Raw genomic sequence first — 13,524 nt, forward strand, 5'->3', positions numbered from 1 at the left:
GTGGGCGGGGGACCCGGTCGGCGACCCGGCCAGGCCCCATCTGTCGGGGGAGGGCGGGCGGCCAGGGCGTCTGGCCTGCCCCTCTTGTCTGCGGGAGAGACCACGCCGCCGGGTTCGTTTTGCCGCGACCGTCCGTGGCTGTGCTCGGCGGGGGGCGCCGGTTCCGGCTGCGGGTGACCCGGGAGAGCCGAGAGCCTCCTGCCCTGGAAAACAGGATGAGCTATTTAAAGGGCCACACGCTAGTGGCTGGAGTCCAACGTGCGGCTTTGTGCACAAATCAGTCCATCCCATCCTGGCATTTTCTGTGGGCCGGGCTGCGGCCCGAGATCCGTGTGCCACTGTGACGGCTGGGACGGGTCTGGGCACCGCTCAGGGCGCATGGCTCAAACTCGGGGCTCCGTGCAGCCCCAGACTGGGGGCCCTTCCCAAACAGGCCACAAACCAGCCACACCGAGCGCTCCAGCTGCCTGCCTGGCCAGCCAGAAGCCTCACGAGCAAAACCTCTCTGGCACCCCAGCTCCTCCTGTGCCCCAATCAGTCCCAGGCCTGCCCAGAGGTGAGGGGTTATAGACCCCAATCTCACCTACCCCGAACAGGCTCTTCCGGTCCCCAGACACCAGCCCCAGTCCCCGATCGATTTACACTCTGGATCTTACCCACGAATCACGCTGGGCCAACCCTTTAGAATCTACCATCCAAAGGTTTCTTACTGCAAGAGAGAAAAGCACGAGAGCGAGGTTGTTAAAGTATCACACACGACGTGCAGCGAACCTCCCAGGTCTCGACGCAGGCTCTAGCAGAGAGGTTACAGCTGCTGGCTTTAAAGTCTCTGGTTACATCCTATGTCGGGATGGGTCCACGGTTCTTCCCGGCTCGGTGTTCCCTACGAGGCTGCGTCTGGGATTCGGAGCAAAACTGAAGATGAAAATGGAGTCTGCCACGTGGCATTTTATATCCACCCTGGCATCCTCCTGGCCATAGAAGATCACATGGTCCATCGACTGCTCCTTGTGTCCCAAGTCAGCCACCGTTCTCCTGGCTGGCTTGCAGGTATCCCAGCTCCTTCAGGTGTGTGTCTGGCACTTAGATCTGTGTCCATTGGCTGAGCATTGCTTGCCTGGTGCTCTGCCACAGACAGAGAATTCTCCAGCATCCCTGCGGAGCACACGTTTCTCCCTCCACACACAGGTATTGTACAATTACATGAGGAGCATCTACAGACTCAGTAGAACAGACGCTTCCATGTGACACCTCACACGGCCCCTTTGTACAGACTTTGGGGGCAACCCCCCCCCGGGTGCAGCAGCGATCCGGCTGCTCCCCTTAAAATCCAGTCATGTGACAGCCACTGGCGTGAAGCTGCCAAGTCTGTGGGGTTCCAGGGAGGGACGAGCGTAAGGGAAACGCGCAGCGCCCCGTGGGAGCTACCTGGGGCTTTACCCCTTCCTGGGGGTGCAAGGACCCGAGGAAGGGCGGGCAGGTTGTGCCCGGCGGAGCCCCTAGCGCTGAGCGGTGGAGCGGAGGGAGGCTCTGACACCCGAGGCCTGGGGCTGCTGCGGAGAACGGGGCACTCGGGCAGGTGTGGAGGGTTTGGCGTGGCCGGGCGCCCAGCTGAGCGGGATGGCTCTGTGGCCACGTGCGGCTCCCGTGGTGCCTGCGGGGTTACGTCTCTGCAGCGATTCCAGCCAAGCGGGAGGAAGCCTTGGTGCTCGCCGCCGGAGGCATGCCCGCGGGGCCTGGAGCTTTCCCGGAACCGTACCGCGCCCGCGCCCTTCTCCCGTGTCTCTGGGGGGCGATTGGAGCAGTCTCCCCACTGGCCGGCTGAGCCCTCATTCTGACGGCGCCGTTTGAGCTTGGGCCGAGCCCGCCCTGGCACAGAGAGGCGCCTGCGTTTCCTGCCGGCGACGTGGCTGCCCCTTGGCGCGCCGGGTGCCTGCTGGCGGGAGGCAGCCAGCAGGCTGGCTCGGGCGCGAAGCGCCTGCCGGGGCAGGAACACGGAGACAGGCTGCAGGAGACGTGCAGCGAGCAGCAGCCACTACCGCCGCCCTCAGGCCGAGCCCGTGCCTGATCCCGAGTTAGCACCGGGGGACCCGGCGGCCGGTCTCTGGGCCCGCCTGGCCCATCACTCCTGTGGGCTCCCAGTGGCGCCGTGCCTGGCTGCAGTGCTCGGGGCACACCTCAGCCTGGCGCTGGGGTCTCTGCCTTGGGGGGGAAACCCGCCGGGCCTCGGTGGAGGGGGCCGGTGTGGGGCTGCCCTGCCTGCAGACCCGGGCGTGGCCTGGCCAGAAGGCTCCGTGGTTCCGTGGGGTTTGTCTGCTCCCAGCCTGAGCTGGGGGCGTTCGGCTGGCGCCGCCCCGGGCTCACCCCTTTGTGGGGCTAGGACTGGGGGGGTGAGTTGGCTGGCAGCCCTCCTCAGTCGGAACGTCGGCCTGCAGCCGTGCTCCGGGTCCGAGCCGCCCGTGGCGAAAGGGGAGCAGGCGTGGGGCCTTCCGGGGGCCTGTGCCCGCCCCGCGCTTGGCCGGGCCCTGCAGGAAGCGTAGCTCGGGATAATTAGCAGCCATGAAAGCGCTCCCGTCCCACTGGGGAAGCGGCATGCCGGGCAGCCCTTCTCCCGGAGTCAGCGTGGCAGCCACTCGTATACCCCCTCCCCCTCCCTCTCCTGCTGGGTTTCTGCTGCTTCATCCCACGGCAGCATCTTAGCGAAGGCGTGAGCTGTGGTTGCAGGACCCAGCGGAGGGAGGGAGGGAGGGGAGGAGCCAGGCCCTGGCGAAAGGCGGCCGGCCTGCTGAGAGATGGAGCCGGGCAGAGCCTCGGGCGCTCAGGTGGCTGGGTTTCCGCGCTGCTGGAGGGCGCTGCCTGTCCTCGGAGCCCTGCACAGCCCAGGGCTGCGGAGCGAGGGAGGCATTGCAGAAATGGTGCAGCGAGCTGCAGCGTCTGTAGGCTGCCCTGGGGGCTGAGCTAGGAGGGCAGGAGGGCTCAGGACTGCTCATGTCCTCCCTCGGGGCCAGCCCGGCACCACGGCTCCCCAGGGCCCAGCTGGCTGTATGCACAGAGGGCCGAGTCGCCCCCGAGTGCCTGAGCACGGCTCGGGTTGGCCAGCGGCGCGGGCATGCGTGTTGTGGTTCGGGGATGGTGCAAGGGTGGTGCGGGTGTGGTTCGGTTGTGGTGCGGTTGTGGTGCGGGGGTGGTGCGGTTGTGGTGCGGGGGTGGTGCGGTTGTGGTTCGGGGATGGTGCGGTTGTGGTTCGGGGGTGGTGCGGTTGTGGTTCGGGTGTGGTGCGGGGGTGGTGCGGGGATGGTGCGGTTGTGGTTCGGGGGTGGTGCGGTTGTGGTTCGGGCGTGGTTCGAGGGTGGTACGGGGGTGGTGCGGGGATGGTGCGGTTGTAGTTCGGGGGTGGTGCGGGGGTGGTGCGGTTGTGGTTCGGGGGTGGTGCGGGGGTGGTGCGGGGGTGGTGCGGTTGTGGTTCGGGGATGGTGCGGGGGTGGTGTGAGGGTGAGGCTTGGCCAGCCCGGCTGACTTTGCCGCTCTTCCCCTGCCTTGGGGAGCAGAGACGTCCGGGCCAGGGGAGTGTCTGGCCGCAGGTGGCGAGAAGCGGTAGCATGTCGCCCAGGTGCCTGCAGGCCCCCTGGCTGCCGGGCTGTGGGTCTAGCCCCCCGTATGTGTGGGCCGTGTCAGATGGCTGCAGGCCCCTCCCCGTGCTGACCTTGCACCAGTCTGGTAGCCGGGGGGCAGGGTGTGGCCGCGGGAGAGGCGAGGTCGGGGTGCCGGGGTCCCGGGGGTGCGGGTGGGGGCTGCTTCCTGTGCCGCCGAGGCTTTGGGGGGCCTCGGGGAGGGGGCGGAGCTGAGCGGCTCTTTGGGGGGGGTGGCCGAGGCCGATGGGAAGGAGCCGTTCCGTAGCCCGCTCTGAGGGCAGGCGCCTCGTGGCTGCCAAGATTTCCACGGGAGCCTCGCGCCTGCCCCGCTCGGGGAGCCCCTCCTGCGGCCCGCGAGTGGTGAGCGTGTGGGGCTGGGTGGGCCCCGCCGAGGGAGCCAGCCCTGGTCGCAGCGGCCGCTCTCCTGGGGCCCTGTGTCTCCCTGTCCGAGAGCTCGGCGGTGGGCAGCCAGCGCCACAGGCGGGTCCTGCATGCGCGGCCGTTTTGGGTGTAGATCCCTAGAACTGGCAGGGACCGCGCGAGGTCGGCCCAGTCCCCTGCCCGCATGGCAGGACTGGGCCCCGTCTAGACCATCCCTGCCAGGTGTCTGGCCAGCCTGCTCTTGAATATCCCCAGGGATGGAGATTCCACAACCCCTCTCAGCAACTTATCCCCGTGTTTCACTGCCCGGACCGGACGTTTTTCCTAATGTCCAACCCAAACCTCCCTTGCTGCAGTGTAAGCCCCTAGCTCCTTGTCCTGTCCTCAGAGGCCAAGATGAACAATTTCCCCCTCTGCTCTGAGACACCCTTGAGATACCTGCAAACCGCTCGCATGTCCCCTCTCAGTCTTCTCCTTTCAAACTAAACAAGCCCAGTTCCTTCAGTCAGCCCTCACCGTCGTCTTCTCTAGACCCTCCATCATTCTCTGGGCCTTCTCCAATTTCCCCATCAGAACTGGGCACAGGACTCCCCTTCTCGCTCCACACAGAGCCCCCGCAGCGGCCGGCAGTGGGGCAGGCCGGGGCACCCTGAAGTGGGGGGCTGCTCAGGTTTGCAAGGCGCCGCCAGTGCCAGGCACCCAGTGCTCGGAGGGTGGAGGTGGGGCTAGGAAAACTCGGGGTGTCTGCCTGGGCTCTTCTCCAGTCAGGCCCCGCCCCAGCCTCGGCCCTGCCCGCAGGCCCGGTCTTGGGAAATTGGGGTGACTGGTTTGGGCTGAGCTGGGTGGCTCCTTGTGGGTGGTGTGAGAACCTCACTGGCGCACACGTGGCCGCGCCCTTCGCTTCCGGTGGCTGCGCGTCGCTGGAGGGGCCCATGGCCCGGGGCGAGGTCTGCACAGCACGGGGGCAGGCTGCGCTGGCGGGGTGGCGGGCGCTCTGCCGGGGCTTGGAACCCGAGGGGCGGCCGGAAGGCGCGGTGTCGGAGCCCGGGGGCCCAGCGCGGGGCGGGAGGCGCTGGTGCCGGGAGCTGGTGCAGCCTTCTCCAGGGAGACGCGGGGCTTCGGAGGCGCCTTGTACGTGAGCAAAACTGCTGGGGCGACACCTGCCAACCGCCAGTCCCGGCTCCCCGCCTCGCCACGCGGGTGGGGCAGGGGCAGGGTGATTGCGGCTCGCTCACGTTCCCAGGCCGTGAGTGGTTCAGGGCGGCGTCTGCTCTCTGGGCTGTGGGGGAGCGCGTGGCCGGTGGCAGCCCCCCCCGTGGGGGAGAACCTAGCCCCAGACGGTGCGACGGGCGGCCTCTGGCAGTGGGTGGCGGCCATCACCCGGGCCAAGCGAGGCGGCGTTGTGGCCAGTAGGGACACGCTGCCCAGGCTCCCTGTCCCGCGTTCGTCCTGCCCCTGTCCCGTGGGGCGCGGTGCATCATGGGAAGTGTCCAGCCTTGTCCAGTGCTCTGCTCACAAGGCCGGCTGGCTCCAGAGGGATTTCTGGGAGCCCCTCTCTTCCCACCAGCGGTCCCTCTCCTTTTTTCCACCCGCGTGCAGAACAAGTTTTGTTCCGTGCACCCAGGCCGGCGTGGGCGTGCACCACCAGTGGAAAGACATTCCGCCCACTGTGCTCCTTCGCTGAGCAGCACGTTGCTCTCTCCTGGGGGCCAGCCCGCGCGCCCAGCAGGCGGGGAACGCTTCAGGGGTGCAGGGCGCTCGCTGGGTGCTTCCTGGTCTGGTTTGGGAGCAGCCAGCAAGGAGCCACGCTGCTGGGGCTGAGGGCTCGGGAGAGGGGAAAGCCCGCCCTGTCCCTCCCTGCCTGGCCACCTCAGCTCTGCCCCACGCCGTGAGGAGGCCAGGGGCTCTGAGGCCACAGGGGGCCGTGGGACAGGGACAGCCGGGGGCTCTCTCCTCGCGGGAAGGCGCCAGTTCTCTTGGGCGCACTGGCTCCCCCGGGAGATCCCTGCTGGGACAGGCCTCGGCGGGGTCACGCGCAGGCCGGGGGAGAGCCGCCCCTGGCTGCCGGGCTGGGGTGCTCCCGGCAGCTGCTCCGCACGGCTCTGCGCAGGAATGAGAGGAATGTGCTGCTGGAGCAGAAATCCGGGTTGCGAGCGGCCAGGGCCCCGGGGAGAGGCGGAGCCACCGAGCGTGGCATCCGGGGGGGGGGACAGGCAGGGATCCGGTCCCTGGGCAGCCCCCCTGCTTGTTCCCTGCCCACCGGCCAGCCGGCCCGGAGCCCTTCTCTGGCTGGGCTGGCGGCCTCCGAGCCCCCGCAGAGAGAGGTGCCGAAGGCGTCTGGCAACCTCCCCGCCTGCTGCCTCTCCTCGGGCAACTGACTGCTGGGCACTTGGCTGCGAGAGAGGCCCGGGCTAGGAGCAGGGAGCCGAGGGCTCCTCAGGCCTGCTGGGCCTGGGCGCAGGGGGACCCAGCTCCGGGGCTCTGGCCTGAGGGCTCGGGGCCTGGCTCCCCGGCTGGGCTCTGGCCTGGGGGCTCGGGGCTCCCTCTGCCCTTCCCAGGGAGATGGGCTCTGCCTCCGTGGCCGTCCCAGGCCCAACCCCGGCTCCAGGCTGGGGGCCCCGCCGCTTGGCGCCCCCGGGTGTCTGATTTTCAGGCAGGCAGTGACCGTGCTGCTGTGCCCGGTGCTACACGAGGGACCCGCTCACGCCTCGGCCCCGCTGGCTGTGGGGTGCACGAGGGGGCGACTCCCTCGGGCCCGGGCCAAGGCCGGTCTCTGCAGCCCCCTGGGCTGTTGGGTCGCGTGGCACCCCCTGCTGCCCGTGGCTGGGTGCCCCTCGGGAAACACTGCAGCAAGCGTGGGGGAACCCCCCATCTCTTTCATCGTCCAGGCTGTATCCCCTCCGTTGCCATGGCCACGGCTGGGCCTTCCCTCCAAGGAGCCGTGTTCCAGGAGGCCGGGCCCTGCGGGGCTGCGCTGCAGAACAGGCGTGTTCCTGGAGCCGGGAGGGGAGCCCGACCCCGAGGGGCCCCTCCTGCCGAGGGCTGGCACCGTGGGCCGCCCTGGTGCACCATGCTCTGCTCTTGCCCTCTGGGGTGGGGGCTGCTCGGCCCCTGGGGCTCGGCAGCGTGGCCTGGGCCGCTCGCCCCTCCGGTACTGGGTGCGAAGGGTCCCAGCGCGGGGGCAGCGTGGGGGGGGAGCTGGTGGCACCGTGGCCCCTCTCCACGCGGAGATGGAGCCTGGTGTGTCTGTCCCAGCAGCCCGGGCCTCATGGCCTGACCTCTGCCAGCCCCCGAGGGGCGGGGCGGGGGGCGTGCCCCCCCAGCAGCGTGCGTGCGTGTACGTGTGTGTGCACGTCCTCACTTCTGCAGGTGCGAGCGCCGAGTGGGAGGCCGGCGCCATCTGCTGGCCACAGCGGGCTTGGAACGGCTCATGCTTCATGTGCCTTCCCGTGAGCCCCGTCCTCGTGCCGGCCGTGCTGGGGGGGGGCTGTGCCACCTCGGGCAGGTGAGCTGCAGGGGCTGGGTGTCAGCGCTGCCACCTGCCCTCCCTCGCTGGGGACCCGGACCCCAGGCGTGTCCCTGGCCAGGTGCCTGGCCAGCCCCCTAGCGCGGAGGCGGCTGCAGGGCTCTGGACTGGGACGCTCTTGGCATAGTCTTCCTGTGCGTGGGGGGGGGGGGGGGCTGTCTGCTCTGTGACCCGGGTCCCCCGCGCTGGGCTGCGATTCCCACGGACTCCCCCACACGGGGACTGGCCCAGACACCCAGGCCCAGCCTGGGCAGGGAACAAGGCTCTTCCCGGGGGGGAGACAAAGGGAGGGAGGCGGAGACGGACACCAGGGTTCAGGGGAGTGGCTGGCTGGGAAACATGAAGGAAACAGCCTTGGCTGAGGGTCTGGGGGGGCGATGGACCCTCCCCCGAGGGGTCTGAGGCTGCCTGGCCCTGACTCCGGTACCCACATCCCGTCTGTGCTGGGCTGGATCCTGGGGACGCAATAACCCCCCCGTTCTACCGGCTGCGGAGTCTGTTCTGGCTGCTACGGGGCTGCAGGATCCGGGGAACCCCGACGCCCCGTCACACCTCCCCCTGTGCAGAGCTGAGACCCCGGCCGGCTTCTCGCCCTGGCAACGGCCTGCTGGCGGGGCTCCCATTCGGGGGATTGGCGTAAACGCCCCCGTCCCCTCCCACCGCGTGCAGGCGGGGCAGGGCGCCGCTGGGCCCCCGAGGCTTTGTGGGGGGTTTGACCAAAGCGGGCCAAACGCCGGGCACAGGCCCTACGTGGGCTTCCGGCCGGACCGTGCCTGGGAGGCACCCCCGTGAGCCAGGCTGGGGCCAGCAGGCTTTGGCGCCCCGGGGCGGTGTGCCTCGCAGCGGGGGTGCATGGCGCCGACGCTGGGAACCGGGCGCTGGGTGTGTGCTCTGTCCCCAGCTGCGCCGGGCCTGCCTACCGACCCCTCCCTCTGCTGCGGTCACCGCTTCCTTCCAGCGCCCCCGGCACAGGCCTGGGCCCGGCGTCCGCAGACGGAGCCTGCCCAGCGCGGCGGGGCCCAGCCCTGCTCCCCACGGAGCCGACAGCGGGCTTCCCTCGGAGGAGGGTTTCCTTCCGCAGAGCGGCTCCAGCAGCCCGGCTGCCAGACGCCCACATCACTTCCTCTCCCTGCAGCGAGGCCCGCGGTGCGGCCCGGCGCGGCTCTTCCATGTGTGCACACGGAGGCCGGGCCCAGGCGAGTGGGGAAGGGGGCAGGGCAGGCTGCATTCCTGGGCTATTTTTAGGGTGGCTGTATCAGCCCAGCTGTCGGCTGCCGCGCGGGGGGACTGACACTTGCCGTCCCTATCGCCTTACGCTCGCTCTCTTCGCCGCCGACCCCCTGCCCGGCTGCCTGCTCGGCGCGCCGCTCCCGGGCGCTGCCGGGCCCCTTCCTGGCAAGGCACAGGGCTCTCCAGGTAAGGGCCGGGCCCCTACCCCTTGCCCGCAGTGCCCGGGGCCGGCCCACAGCGCCGAGGGGGCTCTTGGCTTGGGGGCGGCCAGCTGGCCACCGTTGGACGGCGCCTATTTTTAGCTGCTTCCCAGGGCGGGCTGGAGCCGTGCGGCTGGCTCCCGGTCCCTGGCCGGCCCTGGCTCAGCCTAGGCAGCTGGGCTTTGTCGGTGTGCGGGGCGAGGGGAGCTTCCCCGTGTGGCCCCAGGTCCTAGCCCCAGGGAACCCTGCCAGTGGGGTGTCGGCTAGCCCCCCGGTGGGCATGGGGTGATCCGGGCCATGCCAGGCTCTGCTGCGCCTCTGGCCGTGGGCTGCCTTGGGGCACCAGTGCCCCCCCGCTAGCACTGATTGCTGCTGCCTGGCCGTGGCGGTGTGGTGGGGCTGCCCCATGCCCGTGGGGTCGCCGTGGCCAGCGGGCACTACGCAGCTCTGCCCTGGTCCCTGCAGTGTGGGGCGGGGAGCGGAGCTGAGGTGCGCTGGGCGGGTGGGGGGGGCCCCCGGGTTACTCTGTGCGAGGCTGGGGCTGTGGGGGAGGCTGGGGCTGGTCGGGCGGAGCCAGAAGCAGGAAGCCACACAGGGGTGTCCCAATTTGTGGTCAGCGTGTGGTCAGTGGAACACGTTCAGGTTCCCGGCAGCCGCTCCCTTCCCCCAAAGGGCTCCCCGCCCCACCCCGCCCCTGTGGGTGCTGGTGGTCGGCAGCCAGCAGCACGTGGCCCGTAGTCAGCGGCTCAGAATAAGTGGTGAGCGTGTGGGTCAGAATAAGTGGTGAGCCAAGCCGGGTTCGGGGCCACCCCTCCCTGCTAGTGCCCAGGCCAGGAACACAGAGCCGGGCAGGGCCGGCTCCTCCCTCCAGCGGGGCAGGGCTGACGTGCGCGGGGGTTGGCCGGCTGTGCCTAGCGCTGTGCTCCCTGGGGGGCACTTTCCCCGGCGAGGCCTCAGTGCCCCCCGGGCTGGGGCGTGGGGACCGGCGGCAGGGCGGTGGTGCGGCGCTTGCCTCGTCGGGCGCGGTACCGCCGGGCTGGGCCTTGGCAGCGGGGTGCCGTCCGCGTTGGCGCGAGCCCGGCGTGCTCCTGGGCAGGGCGCTCGGGGGCGGGCGGGCTCCGGGCCCACGCGCGGTGCCACGGGCTAGAGCCAGGGCGGGGCTGAGCTCGGCTGGGGAGCGGGGTCCCTCTCCAGGCCCCGCGGATGTGTCGTACCCTCGGCAGTTTGCCTCCTGCCCTGGAGCTGGCGCGGATGCTGCGGCCCGCTGGACGCTGCGCCGTTCGGCTCCTGCTGAGGGCCAGTGCTGAGCGGGAGTCGGCGGAGGCGCAGCGCCCCCCCTAGGGCGTAATGGGGCACTCGCTAGAGCTCTGCGCTGTGTTAGCGTTTTCCCGGGAGCAGAGGCGCTGGGGGAGCGCGTGGCAGCCAGGCCGGCGGCTGAGCCCAGGCCGCTGGGGCTCTGTCCGTTTGGCCGGGTTCTCCTGGGGCGCTGGAGGCAGCGCGGGGGGCAGGAGGTAGCAGGGGAGCTGTCTGGCCCCGTGGCTGGTCTCCCGGGGGGCCGGCTCCCCTGCCTGCGTCCTCTCCTTTCCCCTGCGATTGAATTTCCCTGCCGGGCTCCCCCGTTGCCTGTCTCACAGCCTGTGCTCCCCAGGCCCGGCCCGGCCCCGCGCTCGGCCTCCGCCCAGCCCAGCGGCTCTGACGTCCGTTTCCCTTTCTTCCTCCCAGTCAGGGCAGCGGTGCCGGTTCGAGCTCCATGCGACGCCGCCATGGCCTTCTCCTCGCGCTTTGCGTTCTGGGAACAGAAGGGAAGTCTCGTCCGGCCCACTCGGCCTCGGGGCGCTGTGGGCGGGGCCGGCAGCATGTTGCCAGGAGGGCCGGGAGCTTGCCCGGTGGGGGTGCTGGGGGGGGCGGCCCAGCATGCAGCCAGGCCCTGAGTTCCGAACCGCCGTGCTGCTCCTCGGCCTGACGTGGGGCAGGAGTGAGATCCCACGGAGGGGGGGGGTCCCGCCTTGGGGTCCGAGCAAACCGGGAGCGGCTCCCCCCGATTAACACCTGCCTGGTACCTGCTCGTGTGTGGCTGCTAACACTGTGTGAGCGGCAGCACCGCGGGGACCCTCCGGTGGCCTGGGCCGGGGGGCCAGCAGGAGAGCCCACAGCTGCTGTGGGGCCGCGCCCCAGCCGGCAGGAGCCGTTGTGGCAGAGGGGGGGGCCGAGCGGCCGCTGCCCCTGGCCAGCGGGACCCCCAGGGGCGAGGTGCGCTGGCCTCCTTGTGCCACCGGGGGGGCTCTTTGGGGCGCTGTGGAAACACTCCGGAAAGGCTGCCCTGCCGCGGTCCATGCGGGAGCCCGGCTGTGCTGGGCGGTGGGGAGGCGCGGAAGCCGGGACGTCCCGGACCCGTTTCCCAGGAGCGGGGGTGGGGGGGAGTTCCCCCGGTGCCGGGCTGTCGGAGGGGACCCCGGTCACGCGACTGGTGCATGGCTTGAGTGGTGCTGCACTAATCCAGCGCGGGCCCGACCGTGCGCCGAAGGGGGCTGGAACGTGGCCCTTGCCCGGGGCGGGGCGGGGGCTGATGCGATGGGCCAGTCGGGCGCAGAGTTGGGTCGGCTGCCAGAGGGGGGCGAAGGCAGGGCCTGGCCGTGTGCCGTGGGGAAGCTTTTCTAGGCTTTCTGGGCCCCAATTCTCCCTGCGGGCCTGCTCCTGGCCCGGCGGTGCCCGTGGGAGGGGCTCGGGTCTCCGTGGGCTGCGGGTCGGGCATTGCCTGGTGTGGCTCGGTGAAACGGTGGCCGATGGCTTGCTCCCCCGTGGGGCAGGGCCCAGGCACACGGGCCCCTGTGGCTGCGAGGTTTAAATAAGGCCTGCCCATCACGTGCTGGCGTCCCCAGGGGGCTGGCCGGCGGAGATTAGCCGGTGACATTTAGCGCGGGGAGCTCGTATCCCAGCACTCGGCCTCTCGCTTGTCAGAGCTAAACTGAGCCGCCCGCAGAAAGCCAGGAACCCTCGTGGCTCGCTGCCAGCCACGTCACCCGCTGCAAACCAACCCCTCCCGCGCTGGCGAGCCCGGAGCACGTGGGCATGTTACTGCCCAGAGCAGCTGAGCCACCGGGGCAGGGCCCTGTTCCGAAGCCGCCGGGCGGGAGGGTCTTTCAGCATCGCAGCTTCCCCCTCCTCAGCAGGCCGGGGCGTGTTGGGAAACGGTTTTGCGCTTGTCCCCAGTGCCTGCGAATGTGGGGGAAGCCCCCAGCCTTGCTGGGCTCTGAATGCACTACTGGCACGCACCCAGCTAAGCTCGGTGCCCTGTGGTCCTGCAGCAGGGAGTTCCAGGGCTCTTGCTTCTGCCTGGACTCCTGGGCTCACAGCTGCGCCTGGAACAAACATGGGAGCCGCTAGCTCCCAAGTCTCGGAAAGCAGCTTGGCCCTCCCAGCCCTGGTCTTGTGCGCTGTGGGGGGAACCCTGGCAGCCGCCCCGCCCCCCCCCCCCCCGAGAGTTCTGGCTGAAACGTGCCCCTCCTCTCTGCTTACCCCTCAGGTGAAGGACGAGGACAGACTCTTGCCTGGGAAAATGCCTGGGAAGGAGGATGGGGCAGTAAGTGTCTGTGGGGCGGGGGGATGAGCGTGGCAGCCCGCTGGAGCTAACTCCCAGGCCAGGACAGCGGCGCTGAGACCCAGGCCAGGCGCTGGCGAGCCCCCTGCTTCAGACCCCGAGCACAGGCAGCATTGTGGGGCCACGGCCCCTCGGTCACGCCCTCACCTCAGTGGCTCCAGCGCCCTGAGTCACTAGGCAGGGCCCGGCTCCCGGAGCCTGGCTCCCACGTGAGCCGCCGGCCGGCACGTCCCGGGGCTCTGCGCCTGGCCCGTCAGGTCCCCGCACCCAGCTCAGCCCCAGGCGAATGCGCCGCGTTCCTGGAGGCACCCGGCTCTGGGCGGGGGAGCCGCTTGCCAGAGCGAGACACTGGGATCCTTGAGCTGCCTCTGGCCGGGGGCAGTGCCCGGGGCCCGCTGGAGAGGCGGGGTGGGCAGGGGAGGAGGAGTATCCTCGCTGGAGAACACCCCGCTCGGGCTGCAGGGACGGAGCCAGGCTTTTTCACCGGGGTTCCTCACCCGCTGCCAGGCCAGGGGAACCCCCTGGAGCCCCGTCCCGGGCGACTGGCTCAGCCGGAGCCTCCGCGGCTCGTTGCTCCCCTTCCACCGCCGGCGCCGCTTCTCTCCTGGGCCGGCTGGGAGGGGACTCGGAGGCGCGGAGGGGCTGAGTGCGAAGCCCTGCGCCCAGGTGGGCCCCCGAATTACAGGGCACCGGAGAGCAGAGCCGGGAGCCGTGCGGGCGACGGGGCCGCGTCCGGGGAACAGACCTGCCCTGCGTGTGCCCAGCAAGCTGGCAAAGGGCAGCGGCGCAGCCTGGCCCTGCTAGGTCAGGGGTCCTGCAGCTTTGTGGTGTTGGCTGCTCCGGCGCCTACGGTTGCGCGGCTCCGTCGTCCTCTGCCCGGACCCGGAGATGTGACACTGGGGCGGGTGTCCCTGGCCGGAATGCAGCGGCCTGCTAAGCCAGCCCTCTTCAGGGAGT

At 70.3% G+C, this 13,524-nt stretch overlaps 1 protein-coding gene across 28 annotated transcripts in view; it reads left to right on the top strand.

Annotated features, from left to right (window-relative positions):
• Positions 1–13,524, top strand: part of MYO18A (myosin XVIIIA) — a 94,040-nt gene that overhangs the window by 11,293 nt on the left and 69,223 nt on the right. The window contains exons 1-3 of one of the 28 annotated variants that reach the window (XM_089772128.1): positions 8,804–8,955; positions 10,692–10,769; positions 12,491–12,549. The exons of 25 other annotated variants lie outside the window; for them this stretch is intronic. In XM_089772128.1, coding sequence (XP_089628254.1) covers positions 10,733–10,769; positions 12,491–12,549 — 96 coding nt within the window. In that variant the 5' untranslated portion in view covers positions 8,804–8,955; positions 10,692–10,732. Of the gene's footprint in view, positions 1–8,549; positions 8,736–8,803; positions 8,956–10,691; positions 10,770–12,490; positions 12,550–13,524 lie in introns of those variants that run through there. 2 more of the 28 variants (XM_089772131.1, XM_075904562.2) reach the window with 2 other exon arrangements.

Source organism: Pelodiscus sinensis, chromosome 21, assembly GCF_052426305.1.
Source record: "Pelodiscus sinensis isolate ZL-2025 chromosome 21, ASM5242630v1, whole genome shotgun sequence".
NCBI lineage: Eukaryota > Metazoa > Chordata > Testudines > Trionychidae > Pelodiscus > Pelodiscus sinensis.